We start from the raw sequence: 17,320 nt of genomic DNA on the forward strand, positions 1-17,320 counted from the left end.
TATTAAGATGTCTGGCTTTGTCCTATTCTGTCCTCCATTCGATTTCGAGATTGTTCTGACAAAGCGTATATGTAGTGGGTATCACACAACACACATCATTACTAACTTGAATCCGGTATCTTTTCGCAAATTTAAGTAAATCTTTCTACAGTGATAATGCCGTTACTGGTGACTATGACTTCGGTTGGCTAGTTACCTAAGGAAGATTTCAAGACTTACCAGTAACAGCTATCAACAAATCATCCTTGGTTTGTACTAGCACAGACACATCAGTCAGCGTGTGTCCAGGGGTGGGCGTGACTTTGATGAAATCATCTATAATGTAGTCCTCCCCTGAAAAGAAAATAAGAATGGTATTACAACTGTCCAAAAGACCTACAAATCCCTTCACTCAGAACTCAGTTCCAATGGTCAGTGGAGAGTGGAACAATCTCATCTCAAGTCTCAGAACTTCAAAATTTTCTCAATTTTATTAATTACACTTCAATCATATATTATTTGTGGTAACGCAGAGCCCTTCCACAAATTTTGTGGATATCACAGCATAACTAAGTGCATTTTTCGCAATCAATATCCTTATTTCAACCACCTTTTTACACTGGCAATGCCGCCACTGGTCGCTACTCGATTAAAGTAGCTAGAATGGTATTACAACTGTCCAAAAGACCTACAAATCCCTTCACTCAGAAGTCAGTTCCAATGGTCAGTGGAGAGTGGAACAATCTTATCTCAAGTCTCAGAACTTCAAAATTTTCTCAATTAATTACACTTCAATCATAAGAATGGTATTACAAACTGTCCAAAAGACCTACAAATCCCTTCACTCAGAATTCAGTTCCAATGGTCAGTGGAGAGTGGAACAATCTTATCTCAAGTCTCAGAACTTCAAAATTTTCTCAATTAATTACACTTCAATCATATATTATTTGTGGTAACGCAGAGCCCTTCCACAAATTTTGTGGATATCACAGCATAACAAAGTGCATTTTTCGCAATCAATATCCTTATTTCAACCACCTTTTTACACTGGCAATGCCGCCACTGGTCGCTACTCGATTAAAGTAGCTCCTCAATTTTTTCCTCACGAGGCTGAGTGTACCCGCCGGAAATCGAACCGGGGACCTCCGGCGTGCAAGCCTAGTGTGATGCCACGGAGTTTGTTCATTAATCACACAGTTAAAGTACAAACGTATCAGAAGTTAGAACCCTTTTACATGGGGATTTGGTATTTATGTAACAAGGACGTTTTTTTCCCCCAAGACAAGGTCAGGAAGAGCTCACTAAGCGAGAAGCCCGCCATTAAAGCTTAAAAAAAGCGAATCCCACCTAGTGAATTACCGAATTATCTATGTCTTACCAGATTCAAACTGCGGATCATGATAGAAATCCTTCTCGGATATGGAATAGCCGACGATGTGTTTGGCGGATCCATTCGGCCACGGAGTTTGTTAATTAATCACACAGTTAAAGTACAAACGTATCAGAAGTTAGAACCCTTTTACATGGGGATTAGGTATTTATGTAACAAGGACGTTTTTTTCCCCCCAAGACAAGGTCAGGAAGAGCTCACTAAGCGAGAAGCCTGCCATTAAAGCCTAAAAAAAATAATAAAAAAAAGCGAATCCCACCTAGTGAATTATCTATGTCTTACCAGATTCAAACTGCGGATCATGATAGAAATCCTTCTCGGATATGGAATAGCCGACGATGTGTTTGGCGGATCGGAACAGATTATTATTGCCAATATGATCGGAATGGCCGTGCGTACAAATAACGTAGGTGATTTCAGAACAAGATACTTTGTGCCTGGCCAGAGCTGTAAGAGAGAGGTAAACAATGAAACCCACGTATACGAGTCTAAGTAAGTACAAAGATTTTACATAGGTACTAGAGAGTTTAATAATAATAATAATAATAATAATAGACTCTTGAGTGGAAGGTAACCACTAGGCGAGGTTAACGCCGGAGGCGTTTTCTACCACCTCAAACAATGAAACCCACGTATACGAGCCTAAGTAAGTACAAAGATTTTACATAGGTACTAAAGAGTTTAGACTGTTTAGAGTTAAAGCTTATTGCAGCGGTAGTATCTCGGTGAACACACCAGTTCCCAATAGATCACTAAAGTTAAGCATTGAGGTTAAGGGATCACTGAAGTTAAGAAACGTTGCGATGGTTGGTATAGTTTAGACTGTTTAGAGTTAAAGCTTATTGCAGCGGTAGTATCTCGTTGAACACACCAGTTCCCAATAGATCACTAAAGTTAAGCATTGAGGTTAAGGGATCACTGAAGTTAAGAAACGTTGCGATGGTTGGTATCCGGATGAGTGATGACCTTCTGGGAAACCGCTAGTTCAAATAGGCGAGAAAAGACACATAACTTCCTACACGAGAACACCCGAAAATAACTCGTCCAAATATTTCCAATGGAAATTTTTTAATCCTTCAATAAAACTACCTAATTCATGTTTTGATCCAAATTTTCCAAGCTAGAGAGCGCTACTTACCTTCTACTATTCGGTCCCCGTCCCAGGCTGTCATCGTGTCAACTATAATCTTATGCTGACCACCAGTTATGAGGGTGCACGTACAATTGGCACTCATACCTCCTGAGTCCAAGATCTTGGAGTAACCCTCGTACAACACGTGGACTTCGTATGGACTGGGCATGGTGTATGGTTGTCGGTGTGCTCTGGGAATGTTTAAAGAGTGAGTGAGTTACTTAAAAGAACGACTCTATTCATCACCCGTGGCAATACAACACGTGGACTTCGTATGGACTGGACATGGTGTATGGTTGTCGGTGTGCTCTGGGAATGTTTAAAGAGTGAGTGAGTTACTTAAAAGAACGACTCTATTCATCACCCGTGGCACGAGCCTGTAGACCCAAGAGTTCTTTAGGTTGTCGTTATGTACCTACTTGGTTGAGATGAGCTCGGACTAGGTGAGACAGGGAATCAGTACACTGATGCAGGGACCTTACTTAGAACCTTTTTACAGTTTTCGCCTTTTTCTTCAGGTCCTTTGGTCGTTGGTTCTTCAGGATAAAGTACCCAGAAACGAGGAACGGTTGCCTATGAAGTGTGTTTTATGTTTTATGATGAAAGAATTTTAAAATTTCCCGGGAGAATTTGTTTACAAAATCGTTTTTCAGAAATCGATATCGGAAAAATCGAATCAAAATATCGAAAAAAATGCGGCAAAATTTAAATTTTTCCCAGTTAGCACGCAAGCTTACATCCAGGGGCTTGATTTTGACAGGATTTCTAAGTCTAACGTCTTAAACTTAAATTCGACACCCTGTACATATTTTAAAACAAAAGAGGGAGATTTCTAGTCATACCCTGTTTAAATATTAAAAGAGGGGACTGAGGGGAGTACTACATACTAAGCTCGAGAGAAGTCAATAGAGGAAGCAAAATATTAAGAGGGGAATTGCTTACCACATAAAACGAAATATTGATACCCATAGCTTGGCGGAAGGATAGACTATAAAATAAAAGATATAGGGGGAGCGTGCGCTAAACAAAAGGGGGAGATTTCTAGTCACACCCTGTTTAAATATTAAAAGGACTGAGGGGAGAACTACATACTAAGCTCGAGAGAAGTCAATAGAGGAAGCAAAATATTAAGAGGGGAATCATTGCTTACCACATAAAACGAAATATTGATACCCATAGCTTGGCGGAAGGATAGACTATAAAATAAAAGATATAGGGGGAGCGTGCGCTCTTTGCATTTCCTATTTTGTATCCTGCAATCTCCTGTGAGTTGCTCCATTCTCTCCCTTCGAGAGAGAAGTAAATAAATACATTTTATCTTTTATCAGACAAGAGTGCAAAGATTCAATGGCTTTTGGATAGTTTTGTGTGATAATGGGGTTTTTACCTACCTATTAATTTTTTAAAGTCCTCAAAGATAAATATTTTTTCCACTAAAATTCTTAATTGCAGTGAAATGTGAATTAAACACTTTTCTTGTTAATGAAAATTTCAAAAATATTTAATCTGAAATTTTGCAAGTTTGAAATTACTCAATCCAATTTGAACAGTATTTTACCCAACGAAAATATGGGGTTTTTACCTATCTATTATTTTTTTTAAAGTCCTCAAAGACAAATATTTTTTTTCAACTAAAATTCTTAATTGCAGTGAAATGTGAATTGAACACTTTTCCTGTCAATGAAAATTTCAAAAATATTTAATCTGAAATTTTGCAAGTTTGAAATTACTCAATCCAATTTGAACAGTATTTTACCCAACGAAAATGACGAAAAGTAAGGACCAACTGTTTGAAGATTATATAAAGAGTTGCAACAATGTTCTGGCAGACAGAATCCTCGAAGATATTCATATGTGTAAGCAAGAGGAAAAATGGAGAAATCTGACCACTGAGAAGGAGAGAAACCAATGTCTGGACAACATGCTGATAGATCCTGGCATTGTTAAGAAGTACGCTCAGGTCAAAGTGGTAAGCATAAAAATAATATGTATGTAATAATAATATTAATAATTAAAAAACATTGCAGAATATAACAGAAAAACAAGATTTTTTTTAAGAGGTTTGACAGAGGGAACTGTAACTGCTATGGTCTCATCGTCCCGAAATCGAAGAAAGAAGGAAGACAGGATAGGAGAAAGCCAGCCGTTCCGAGAACGAACATTATCCCATCAGGATAAAATCCGCTCCGGGCGGGAATCGAACCCGCGGCCTAGCGCTTACAAGGCAGACGCACTACCAACGACACAGCCGAACTCGAATAGAGAAAGGACACAGCCGAACTCGAATAGAGAAAGGACACAGCCGAACTCGAATAGAGAAAGGACACAGCCGAACTCGAATAGAGAAAGGACACAGCCGAACTCGAATAGAGAAAGGACACAGCCGAACTCGAATAGAGAAAGGACACAGCCGAACTCGAATAGAGAAAGGACACAGCCGAACTCGAATAGAGAAAGGACACAGCCGAACTCGAATAGAGAAAGGACACAGCCGAACTCGAATAGAGAAAGGACACAGCCGAACTCGAATAGAGAAAGGACACAGCCGAACTCGAATAGAGAAAGGACACAGCCGAACTCGAATAGAGAAAGGACACAGCCGAACTCGAATAGAGAAAGGACACAGCCGAACTCGAATAGAGAAAGGACACAGCCGAACTCGAATAGAGAAAGGACACAGCCGAACTCGAATAGAGAAAGGACACAGCCGAACTCGAATAGAGAAAGGACACAGCCGAACTCGAATAGAGAAAGGACACAGCCGAACTCGAATAGAGAAAGGACACAGCCGAACTCGAATAGAGAAAGGACACAGCCGAACTCGAATAGAGAAAGGACACAGCCGAACTCGAATAGAGAAGGATAGTCAGCCGTTAAGTGAAAGAACCTAATCTGTTTAGGTTTAGGATAAAGTTCGCCCCGGGGGGGGAATCGAGGCCGCGACTTGTTGTTGTTGTTTTTTTTTTATATGAGGTCGAAAAAGATGTACCTAATGTCTTATTTGGGATTAGGACTAGTGCGCTGCCAAGGCTAACATGGAAGAAGAGAATATTCCAAAGCTCAGTTGGGATTCAAACCCACACCCTCAGGCAAAGAAGTACATAACCTACGTTATTTGCAATAGGTATTTACTACAAGAAGACTATTATTTCAAATTTTTATTAGGTTTTTAACTCATCAACCTTCCTCGTCTTCTCTTTTTCCCAGGCTCACCAATACGCCTATCCCGTGCTGTACAAACACTGCTGGTTCACCAAAAGTCAACTTGATCTGTACGAAAACCTTTCCAACGACTACAAATATCCTACAGACAGTCAAACTCACAAGGGCGATGATGGCAACAAGAAATCCCTCACTCTCTCCAAGATAGACGACAAGTTCAAGCTTGAACTCATCAATGAGCTTAAACTCAAACAATTTTCCAACGATCAAATCAACACTGCCAGTCAGAAGGCGAACAACGTCGGCCTTATCAACAAAATCAAAAACAAAGTCACCTACTCATCGAAAGTGAGAAGCATTCTGTACAAGATGAGATACTTAAAATGTGTTCAAATCAAATTTAACAGGAGGTTATGGTTATGAGACTGTAGACCCAGACAAAAAACTCCAATATACATAAAATGGATAGAGATAAAGGGATAAGAATAGACCTCCCTAAAATGACCCACAGAATTGAGCAAATCCATCAGATGCATGCCATGTAACTGCATTCCACTAGATTTACTGTCTCCATAGCAAAATATGACCCAGACAAAATAGCTAAACAGCAATAAATATTTGGTTGATTTTTTCCAGATGCCCAAGATGAATCAAAATCCTGCACCAGGGCAACCCTTCCCACTACCTAAAGAGAGACAGGTATCCACAATCCCCAAAGCAAAACCTGATGAGGAAGGACCATTTTGGGTTTATCCCTCCCAGCAGGTATGTTCCTTCATCAGCATAGTTAGTTACTATGCCAAATGAAATTATTTTGAATTAATTGTAAAATTTAATTCCATTTTTCTTGTGTTTAGATTCTCTTAAATACATTTTACATATTTGATGTTGGTCTGTTTTTTTCCCAGATGTTTTGGAATGCTATGCTGAGGAAAGGCTGGCGTTGGAAGGATGATGATCTCCAGCTGATGTTGGTCTGTTTTTTTCCCAGATGTTTTGGAATGCTATGCTGAGGAAAGGCTGGCGTTGGAAGGATGATGATCTCCAGCCCAAAGACATGGATGATATAATCAAAATACACAATGCCAACAATGAACAAGCTTGGCAGGAAGTGAGTACATAATTATTTGTTGCAATACTGGGATAGGTACAAGAAATTTGATTGAGGGCATTGTAACAACGGAGGTTTTATTGTCCCGAACTCGAATAGAGAAAGGACACAGCCGAACTCAAATAGAGAAAGGACACAGCCGAACTCGAATAGAGAAAGGACACAGCCGAACTCGAATAGAGAAAGGACACAGCCGAACTCGAATAGAGAAAGGACACAGCCGAACTCAAATAGAGAAAGGACACAGCCGAACTCAAATAGAGAAAGGACACAGCCGAACTCGAATAGAGAAAGGACACAGCCGAACTCGAATAGAGAAGGATAGTCAGCCGTTAAGTGAAAGAACCTAATCTGTTTAGGTTTAGGATAAAGTTCGCCCCGGGGGGGGGAATCGAGGCCGCGACTTGTTGTTGTTGTTTTTTTTTTATATGAGGTCGAAAAAGATGTACCTAATGTCTTATTTGGGATTAGGACTAGTGCGCTGCCAAGGCTAACATGGAAGAAGAGAATATTCCAAAGCTCAGTTGGGATTCAAACCCACACCCTCAGGCAAAGAAGTACATAACCTACGTTATTTGCAATAGGTATTTACTACAAGAAGACTATTATTTCAAATTTTTATTAGGTTTTTAACTCATCAACCTTCCTCGTCTTCTCTTTTTCCCAGGCTCACCAATACGCCTATCCCGTGCTGTACAAACACTGCTGGTTCACCAAAAGTCAACTTGATCTGTACGAAAACCTTTCCAACGACTACAAATATCCTACAGACAGTCAAACTCACAAGGGCGATGATGGCAACAAGAAATCCCTCACTCTCTCCAAGATAGACGACAAGTTCAAGCTTGAACTCATCAATGAGCTTAAACTCAAACAATTTTCCAACGATCAAATCAACACTGCCAGTCAGAAGGCGAACAACGTCGGCCTTATCAACAAAATCAAAAACAAAGTCACCTACTCATCGAAAGTGAGAAGCAAAGATGAGGACAAGCAAAACCTGGTGGATGTCAAAGTGCATCAAATTGTTCCGTCCAAACCTAAAGCACCACCACCCCCACCACCTACTGTCAAGATCAAAACCACGATGAGAAGCAAAGATGAGGACAAGCAAATCCTGGTGGATGTCAAAGTGCATCAAATTGTTCCGTCCAAACCTAAAGCACCACCACCCCCACCACCTACTGTCAAGATCAAAACCACGCCCACATCACCAACAAACCAATCAAACACGGTGGGAGTAGACAATGTTGACAAACCTCAGACAAACACAACACCAAGTGTAACAAAAGCACCCAAAGCAAGACCTCACAAAGTTGCCAAGCCCAAAAAGATGCCTGCTCCTCCACCACCGTCTGTGCATAAAGCGAAACCCAAAGAAGTGACAGAGTCTGTAGAGCTATCACCTCAAGAACATGAAGATCTACTGGTGGATGTGACACCAGGACAGGACAATAGTTCTGAATATTCCATTGCAACAACTACCAACCTGGATTCGCCCACCAAGTCTTTCTGTTCTATTGATGACATACCCAAGACTGGCTTTGACTTTTTAGATAATTGGTAAATGGAGGGGAAATGCATTTTAACTACATACTTAGGTATCTGATTGTAAATCTGTTTGTAAAGGCCTTTTTTTATTGACACTTGACACCATGTTAATTCGTGGGTTTGAGTTTTTTTTTTTTTTTTTCAATATAACATCCTTCTTATTAACATCTTACATCCCTACAAAGGTTTTTTCTTATTACATTTTGGGGAGGGGCAATATAACATCCTTCTTATTAACATCTTACATCCCTACAAAGGTTTTTTCTTATTACATTTTGGGGAGGGGTGTTCACTCTCACCTTTTTCTACTGTTTATTTATTTTTATACAAAAAAGTTTTGGTTTATTTTACAAAATTGTATAGACCATTTTTTCATCCACATTACTAAAATTCAGTTTGGAGAAGATCATTATAATTATGTACTTACCTACCATTCAGACCTACCATTCCTACCATACAATATCATTCAGAATTTAGGAAACATTTTCAGGACAAGTTGGATTTTTTTTTCTTTTTTTCATTTAAATACATAGAAATAAATTGACTTTTTTTACACATTGAAATGCCTGTGGCCTTTTCTCTTCTCTCTCTCTTCCAGATAGGCACTACAGATGTACATAACACAGCTTCTACAAAATTACTATGTGATTTTTATGGAGTTGATGCTAAAAATCTAAGATATTACAAGAAAATAATGTTGGGAGGTTTTCAACTTCCTTATAAAATAACTACCCCATAGTTTACTAATAGTAAAAAAAAAAAAAAAAAAAAAAACTGGGAAAAAAATGGGGGGAAAAAACCAAAAAATATCTGGGGGAGGCTCATCTTTAAAAAAAAAAAAATCTGGTGTGAACATCACACAATATCTGGATGAGTGACTGTCCAATTTTTACCAAATTGTTACAGTCACGTTCTTGGACCATACCAGTATAGCATACCAAATTTCATTGCTCTATGACAAACCGTTCTTTAGATATTTTGTATACCACCTTTTCCCATTTAAACCTATAGTACCTACATATGTACATCCATACAGACCATGGGCTAAAAATCACTTTTTTGACATCAGGGGACCCCAAAACGGATATTTCCAACCATTTCCCAATTTTGAAAATTTGGACTGATCACAATACTTGGATAGGTACCCAACCAAGCTTGATGGAGCTAAAAATTCCAACCATTTACTTAGCTAACCATAAACTTGGTTACTCTTATTGTAAGACTGATTTCCTCCTCCCCACACACCCTATGCATGGGTTGATATTAAATTTTGTTACTTTTATTTCTTTACCCTGATGGGATAATGTTCGTTCTCGGAACGACTGGCTTTCTCCTATCCTGTTTTCCTTCTCTCTTCGATTTCGGGACGATAAGACCATAGCAATTCGATAGGTACCTAACCAAGCTTGATGGAGCTAAAAATTCCAACCATTTACTTAGCTAACCATAAACTTGGTTACTCTTATTTTAAGACTGATTCCCTCCTCCCCACACACCCTATGCATGGGTTGATATTAAATTTTGTTCCTTTTATTTCTTTACCCTGATGAAATAATGTTCGTTCTCGGAACGACTGGCTTTCTCCTATCCTGTTTTCCTTCTCTCTTCGATTTCGGGACGATAAGACCATAGCAATTACAGTTCCCTCTCTCAAACCTCTTTAAAAAAAAAATACTATTTTATTTCATTTTTAGGTATTGAAATGGGAAGCACTTCATGCCCACGAGTGTTCTTATCCCAAGTTGAAAAGTTTTGGTGGGAAAGCAAAAGATTATTCTCCTAGAGCCCTGATAAGGCACTGGATCTTTGGGTAAGTCATGTTTCACTTTAGCCATAAAACTTTTTTCCCCTTTTGCTGGGGCAATCTACATCCTCATTAATGACATGAATTGCACATAGTATGACTGCTATAGTAGCTGTTCCCTTCTAGTGAGGCATTCCTCTTACTATTAAGGTCATATCAAGCTTTTTCTACCTCACCATCTCACTAGGATTTCAACTGGCTACCCACAGGACATTATTGCCCAGACAGCCAGACAATTTCGGATGTCCTATACGTTATGGTTCTCAGGTGTTAAAAATAACATGACAATATAAGAATAAGAAAATAATGAAATAAAAATCTGGCTGTAAACGAGGTTGCTTGAAAAAAAAAAAAAAAAAAAAAAAAATTTGGTGGTTCCATATTTTAGGTTCCAAAGCTAATACTGAGAAGAATTTGAAGTAAAATTTTGTTTTTCGTAGGTACTTACCTAATAATTAGTTTTCTCAACCTCTTTTCATTCTTGTGCTAATTCAAGTCACAAGTGAGTGTTTCTGTTACCTACTATAAAGTACCTACTCTTTTTTGTCTACTGTCATCAAGTCAATGTCTCTATAGTCCCTGCTGGATTGACTTGTTTGAGGTATCTAACGTGTGTCTGTCTTGGTACGAGATCAGTTCAAGGAAGATGAAGCTGTGTGAGTTCTGTGGAAAGCTAATGGAGGTGTCAAATATGAGTTGACATCACAAGCTTTGTTCTATGAAGCCACAATACTTTCTCATTACTAGTATAGCTCCACTATACGTTAGTAATAGAAAGTAAAAAACTGCTTTACCACAGCATTACTAAGTGCAAAGGAGGCACTATGTACAGTGGTAATGCCACCACTGGTTGTTACTTGATCAAAGTAGCTATTCATAAGGCTGAGTGCACCCCACACTCCAAGTACAAAGCCAAAAAAACTTTGACTTAACTGCAAATCAAACCCAGGACTTCTCTGAAGTACAAGCCTAGTGTGATACCCACTTTGGCCAGGGAGGATGCTACACTTCATAGCAGGTGGAGGTAAAATTTTCTCTTACATGTATTACCTCTGGGTCTGCAAAATTCTGCTGTCTGCACCCCCTCTGTCTACAAAGAAATTGTTAAAATTATTGTTAAATTCTGACCATGAATGGATTGGAGACCACTTGCCCACATATTCAGGAACTAAGCTCTAATGAACTCTGATCTAAATTCCTTTCAACTTGAGCCTGTAGACCCAAGAGTTCTTTAGGTTGTCGTTATGTACCTACTTGGTTGAGATGAGCTCGGACTAGTTGAGACAGGGAATCAGTACACTGATGCAGGGACCTTGCTTAGAACCTTTTTATAGTTTTCGCCTTTTTCTTCAGGTCCTTTGGTCTTTGGTCGTTGGTCCTTCTGGATAAAGTATAAATAAAGTACCCAGAAAGGATTATAAGGAAAGAATTTTAAAATTTCCCGGGAGAAATTTGTTTACAAAATCGTTTTTCAGAAATCGATATCGGAAAAATCGAATCAAAATATCGAAAAAAATGCGGCAAAATTTAAATTTTTTGCAAAAAACAGGGGTCAAGTGGAATTTGCGAGAAAAATGAGTGTACCACGTTAGTTTTCGACCTTATTGTGCTTTTTTTGCTCAATTTATACCCTAGTCACCCCTGCAAAAGTGCCCAAAGTTAATTTTACTTGTAAAATATCTCAATATTTGAATAGGGAGAGACAAGTTCACTTTGTGAAATCAATAACCTCCTCTCCGTACATCTCTTACACACACAATCATGGGAAATGCAGTGTCAGCTGCAGAAATAGTAAGCAGTGAGCTTCTGCATAAGGGTGCTGATGAAACAAAGAAGACACTCCATAGTCCACACCCATCATCTTGGACTGGCGAACCTCCTCCAGGATGTCCGATGCACAAGGAGGGAGGTGCTTCAAAGGTATGTTTGCAATCTGTAATTTAATTATGATCAAAATAATTTGACATCAACTACCAAAAGAACTTTGTCCTTTAGGTTGTGGTTATGTACTGGGTTCAGATAGGCAAGGTTGGTAAACTAACCTTGTTTTTAAGTTACCACTCCCATGCCAAACTGACATAGAAACCATGTCCTGTCTCAACCCAACCCGGTACTTAACCACAACCTCAAAGTCCATAATTTGCAAAGGTTTGTTCTTTGATTGACTGGAATTCACGTCCGTGGAATATTGCTAGGTACCAAAGGAACTGGCACAAACAAGCAGTGACCAGTGTTATTATAGGGTTAGGTTAAATACAAAAAGGAGCTTTTCTTTTCCACGGACGTGACTTCTGCATAATTACAAAAAAAAAAATCTGGTGTGAACATCACACGACTTTCCTTATCCTATTGAATGATGCTTATTTGAGTGTTCTTTTACCCCAACTTTTAATAATAATTATTGTTACAATCCTACATACAGTTCATAAAAAAACTTTCAATATTTGTTGGCTTTCCAAGCATTCGAACAATACCCCGGAATCCTTCTGTGTGTAACCTGGACGATTTATAAGCTAGTTACATTCAGTTACCTACAGAGTGAAGACGATATATATGCTGAACTCTGGTGGGATTTCTAAATACTTGTTGTAATGGTGTAAGAACCTCTTTGAGTATCGGGTTTAAATACTACAACTAAACCATATCACATCACCAAGTCATGGTGGCTTGCTTGTAAAGGTCTCTGTTTCCTAATCCAAGGGTCTCGGGTTCAATCCCCAGCTATGTCCAACTGATGAGTCTAAATAAGGACGAAACACGTGTCTTGGGCTGCTTAGTGATTTGGTCTGGTTTCGTTGTATAACTCAGCTGATATAACTGCTGAGGTCTTATCGTGCCAAATGTGAAGAGAAGACAGGATAGGAGGAAGCCAGCCTTTCGGAGAACGAACATTATCCGTTCAGGGAAAAATCCGCACCGGGCGTCAATCGACCCCGCGGCCTAGCGCTTACAAGGCAGACGCTCTAACTATTACATAAAAGCGAGAACAAGAGAGCATAAAGGAAGAAAGAAAAAATCCACATACAAAATATTCTAACTAAAGCCGGCCATTCACTATCATGGCCTGAACGGGTGCGCCTGTCAGTTCTACCTTATAGTGTATGGCAGCAATAATAAGTCTCTCAGGCGACCTGTCAGGTTTACCTGATAGTGAATGGCAGCAATAATAAGTCTCTCAGGCGACCTGTGAGGTCTCCTTGATAGTTATTCAGGCACAAGGTGTGGGATTAATATCAGAGGCATTCTCTTTCATCCAACAGGTTCAGCATACTGGACGTACGTCCTGCTCTGGATTCATTTGAGAACTGGTGGGATAGAACCCGAGTCATGTATATGCGATGGCGATATGCTTTTGATAATGAAGAGGAGACACGACAGCCACAAAAAGGATAAACCCTACATAGCGAGGCTAGAGTAATAGAGAAATATGTTGAGTTATCAGGCCGTGGGCCACAAAGTGAGTTTAAACTGCGTTTTCTATCTCGGTTTCAGCGCGAACGACATGACATGTCCATAAGTATTGGTAAAGCGCTTAAGAGAGAGAAAAAAAAATCTCGGTTTGAGCAATCTGATCGACTATTTGGAATTTTTAAAAACCAATCAGCTTGCTTAATCCGAGAGTTAAACTTGAACTGAGTTTAGACTCACTGTGTGGTCCCCGGCTTAAATGGGCTAGGATCAAAATCAGAGTTTAAACTGAACTGTACGGCGTGAACAACATTTACGAACATGTTAAGTCGCCTTTTCGGTAAAAAGTTCAACTCTTGAAGTAACCAACCGGATTAGATGGTTTAAAACTTTTTTCAACTGGTTAATTTAAGATTGGTTAATCCAAGGGTTCAATTTAAATCGAGTTTAAATTGAGATTGTGGTCTTGGCGATAAGATGTTCGTGCTTCCACAACTCGGCACATACTACGGACATGATTTCACAATTTGAACCTCATCATCTAGCAATAGCACGTTACATTTCAATGAATAGATTTGCCGTAGCTTTGCCGCAGGAATGAGTTATTTGTACGCACCTTTAAACAGATGGTTAGGATGTTCATAAAGTGTTTTCCTAAAAACTGTGTCAATATTGTTTCAGAACTTGACCAATGTGATAGTAATAGCCTGCTGGGTATAAGGATCCTTCAGTCCTATATAAATAGTATAAGGCAATCCAGTATTATTGCTGTCTTTTTAGTTTGAGCTTTTGTCAGTTCACTTTTTATTTTTACCTTAGAACTCAGGGTTTATGTAGAGAACTCCCTCTTTTAAGTAGGTAGTTGATCCCAACCCAACACATACATGATGTTTTTCTTTCAGCAAATGAGTCACTTACTCACTTAAAAATAAATAAATTAGTAGGTACTCACATGTTTTCATACTGTCACCTTTTTGCAGTAAATTTAGAAGAAAAAATCTTAATCTCATTTTCAGTCTGAAAACGCACGTATGTCTACTTAGTAGGCACCTACCTAGTTATACCTGCAGGTACAGCCATAACTTCCGCAATGCAATTCGTCACGTGGGAATAGAACACGTCACGTAGGTGACAAAATGAAGCTCGAGGGGCGGGGCGGGCCCCCCGTATATGGTCCAGTGGTCTGTACGTATGCACGTTTGTATACAAAATTTTGTACCCTTTCCTAGTATCTCATTCATAAACATACCTAAGTGTGTTAATCGAACTCCCCCTTAATGTGGGATCACGATTTTTTTTTTTTCTTTTTTTACTTTTATACTTTTTGTTTCTAGTTCTGTAGTGTAATAGAAAGTCGTGTGATGTTCACACTAGATTCTTTGTGGCAAGCCCGCGAAACCAAAATGATTTTTAAATTTAGAAAATACGCTCTTAAAAAAATACGCCTTTTCTTTGTTGCTACTTTTTCGTATTTTAACTTTTGAAATTTCCTTCATTCTTCATTTCGTTTTTTGTGTGAAAATAATTTAAAAGTTGAACAGAAAAGTTTCTCTTTTAAGTTTTTGACAGAAACCACTCCAATGGGATCTAGCACAGGGAAGCGTGTTGAGGACGAGATTTTTCGAGAAAAATCCCATGACAACAGTAGGGGGATGGGATTTTACTTTTCATAAAACGTCCCTTTCCCACCGAGTGAAATCCCACATAGTAACCTGTGAAAGATAAACTTGATTTGTAAATAAGTCAAGCTTGTGTTCTTGACTGTCAGGGAACTTGACTATTACATTATTCCCCCCTTACATCCATGTATTGAAGGGTTGTTCAAATTTGAACTTAGAAGAGAAAAAAAGTCCTTATACACACACTGATGTATTACCCACCCCCTCAGGAGAAATTGAGAGGCCCGTGAATGAAGGCAAATTTATCAATAAATTGATGTAATTTTCTTACCAGCAGTATACTTGAAATCCTACCATCTTGATGTTTTCCTAAGGATCTGTAGGTCTAGGGCTCTAAGAAAGATTGAAATCTATTTTAAGTAGGTAGGTAACGTATTCTTTTTCAAACATTGGAGTGGTTTCTGTCAAAAACTTAAAAGAGAAACTTTTCTTCCTTTTCTGTTCAACTTTTAAATTATTTTCACACAAAAAACGAAATGAAGAATGAAGGAAATTTCAACATTTCAAAAGTAGCAACAAAGAAAAGGCGTATTTTTTAAGAGCGTATTTTCTAAATTTAAAAATCATTTTGGTTTCGCGGGCTTGCCACAAAGAATCTAGTGTGAACATCACACGACTTGCTAGCCAACAGCAGTACTGCATGGCTGGATCCAGATTTGATAGTTGTCCATAAGCCTTCTTCAGGGTCTAGATCAGATGTGTCAGTAGATGTTTCAAGCTTGGAACATTGCAAACATCAACTTTCAGTGTGTACACAGTTGAATCATTTGGAAAATGAGGATGATTCAATGACACGAAATATTATGAATAAAATGAAAGTGGTTGTTGAAAACTGGATGTTTCTAGCAGGAATGAAGGTAAGTTTGGTTGAAGTGTGAACCTATTCTGTCTCAATAGTGTAGCGGTCAGGGCACTTGCCTGGTAGGTACCTGAATTAGAAAGTGTAACTTCCTCTACCACAAATATTGGAAAAAAAAAATATATACTGGTCATTTCTTTGTTAGGGTAGGTAACGATTTTGTGCCCACTATTTATCATTTGAAAAATGATGTGGGTGACAACAGAAATCAGTACTTGCAGGAAGGAACAGTTGTAGATTCAGATCTGGATGGGATGGGGATTGTTGAGTTTTGGTGTATTTTATAGCAGGCTTGATGATAGTACATTATTATTTGAGAAAAAAAAAGAGCTTAATTTAATGTTGTTTATTGCAGAATTTTGAGCTTCCAAGGGGTGACATCAAATCTGTACCACTCATGATGACATTGAATGATGAAGCTTAATTTAATGTTGTTTATTGCAGAATTTTGAGCTTCCAAGGGGTGACATCAAATCTGTACCACTCATGATGACATTGAATGATGTAGACTTGAAAACCATCAATACATACTTGGAACACCCTACGTACAACAATTTTTTATCAACTCTTGTTGTGTTGGATCGTGTATTTAGTGCAAAAACTTACAAGCTGGGCTCTTCTAAGCTTCGATTGTTGAGTTTTGGTGTATTTTATAGCAGGCTTGATGATAGTACATTATTATTTGAGAAAAAAAGAGCTTAATTTAATGTTGTTTATTGCAGAATTTTGAGCTTCCGAGGGGTGACATCAAATCTGTACCACTCATGATGACATTGAATGATGTAGACTTGAAAACCATCAATACATACTTAGAACATCCTACGTACAACAATTTTTTATCAACTCTTGTTGTGTTGGATCGTGTATTTAGTGCAAAAACTTACAAGCTGGGCTCTTCTAAGCTTCAAGATGATGGTGTCCCTGGCAGTACATTGATGGAGAGTAAAGAGAGATGGGTCCAAATAATATTTAACATAATCATGAGCTGTATGAATAAAGAGGTAAGGCATATTAGTTTGAAGAGAAAAGCAATTAATCAATATGAAATGTTAGTATTTTTGATTAGTATGTGAAATTGCTCTTTGGACCACTTGTTTATTTATATTAGGTAATTTTCAAGTCCACATAAGCTGGGCCATATTTAGGGGGGCTCAGGTTTTTGCTCCTTTTATACATCACTGTTTGGACTCTTGCCCCAACCCTCGGTAAAACGCTGTTTGAAGAGAAAAGCAATTAATCAACATG

General features: G+C 38.6%; 2 protein-coding genes across 5 annotated transcripts; one reads left to right on the forward strand and one right to left on the reverse strand.

Moving 5' to 3' along the window:
• Positions 1-193: 193 nt before the first annotated feature.
• On the reverse strand, positions 194-11,556 carry LOC113465322 (metallo-beta-lactamase domain-containing protein 1-like). Of its 4 annotated transcripts, none has more exons than XM_026821683.1 (4): positions 11,384-11,556; positions 2,508-2,692; positions 1,652-1,816; positions 194-333 (listed from the first exon to the last, which is right to left on the reverse strand). In XM_026821683.1, the coding sequence occupies exons 2-4, from the start codon at positions 2,668-2,670 to the stop codon at positions 209-211; spliced, it is 453 nt and encodes a 150-aa protein (XP_026677484.1). In that variant the 5' UTR covers positions 2,671-2,692; positions 11,384-11,556; the 3' UTR covers positions 194-208. The 4 variants fall into 4 exon arrangements, with proteins under 4 accessions (XP_026677484.1, XP_026677487.1, XP_026677486.1 ...); XM_026821686.1 differs by having other exon boundaries at positions 11,380-11,556; XM_026821685.1 differs by lacking the exon at positions 11,384-11,556 and adding an exon at positions 2,921-3,093.
• Positions 4,139-8,473, forward strand: LOC103506703. The gene is made up of 6 exons (XM_008471099.3): positions 4,139-4,470; positions 5,709-6,011; positions 6,300-6,428; positions 6,572-6,637; positions 7,400-7,857; positions 7,975-8,473. Exons 1-6 carry the CDS (start codon positions 4,267-4,269, stop codon positions 8,339-8,341), a joined length of 1,527 nt encoding a protein of 508 aa, XP_008469321.2. The 5' UTR covers positions 4,139-4,266; the 3' UTR covers positions 8,342-8,473.
• Positions 11,557-17,320: the final 5,764 nt, after the last annotated feature.

Source organism: Diaphorina citri, unplaced genomic scaffold, assembly GCF_000475195.1.
Source record: "Diaphorina citri unplaced genomic scaffold, Diaci psyllid genome assembly version 1.1 scaffold255, whole genome shotgun sequence".
In the NCBI taxonomy this organism is placed as follows: Eukaryota; Metazoa; Arthropoda; class Insecta; order Hemiptera; family Psyllidae; genus Diaphorina; species Diaphorina citri.

Coding starts and splice junctions, on each gene's coding strand:
- LOC113465322 (XM_026821683.1), bottom strand. CDS start 2,670: ATGCCCAGTCCATACGAAGTCCACGTGTTGTACGAGGGTTACTCCAAG. Junction 1,817..2,507: donor CGGGGACCGAATAGTAGAAG/GTAAGTAGCGCT, acceptor TCTCTCTTACAG/CTCTGGCCAGGCACAAAGTA. Junction 334..1,651: donor TGATCCGCAGTTTGAATCTG/GTAAGACATAGA, acceptor TTTTCTTTTCAG/GGGAGGACTACATTATAGAT.
- LOC103506703 (XM_008471099.3), top strand. CDS start 4,267: ATGACGAAAAGTAAGGACCAACTGTTTGAAGATTATATAAAGAGTTGC. Junction 6,012..6,299: donor AAGTCACCTACTCATCGAAA/GTGAGAAGCATT, acceptor GATTTTTTCCAG/ATGCCCAAGATGAATCAAAA. Junction 6,638..7,399: donor ATGATCTCCAGCTGATGTTG/GTCTGTTTTTTT, acceptor AATTTTTATTAG/GTTTTTAACTCATCAACCTT.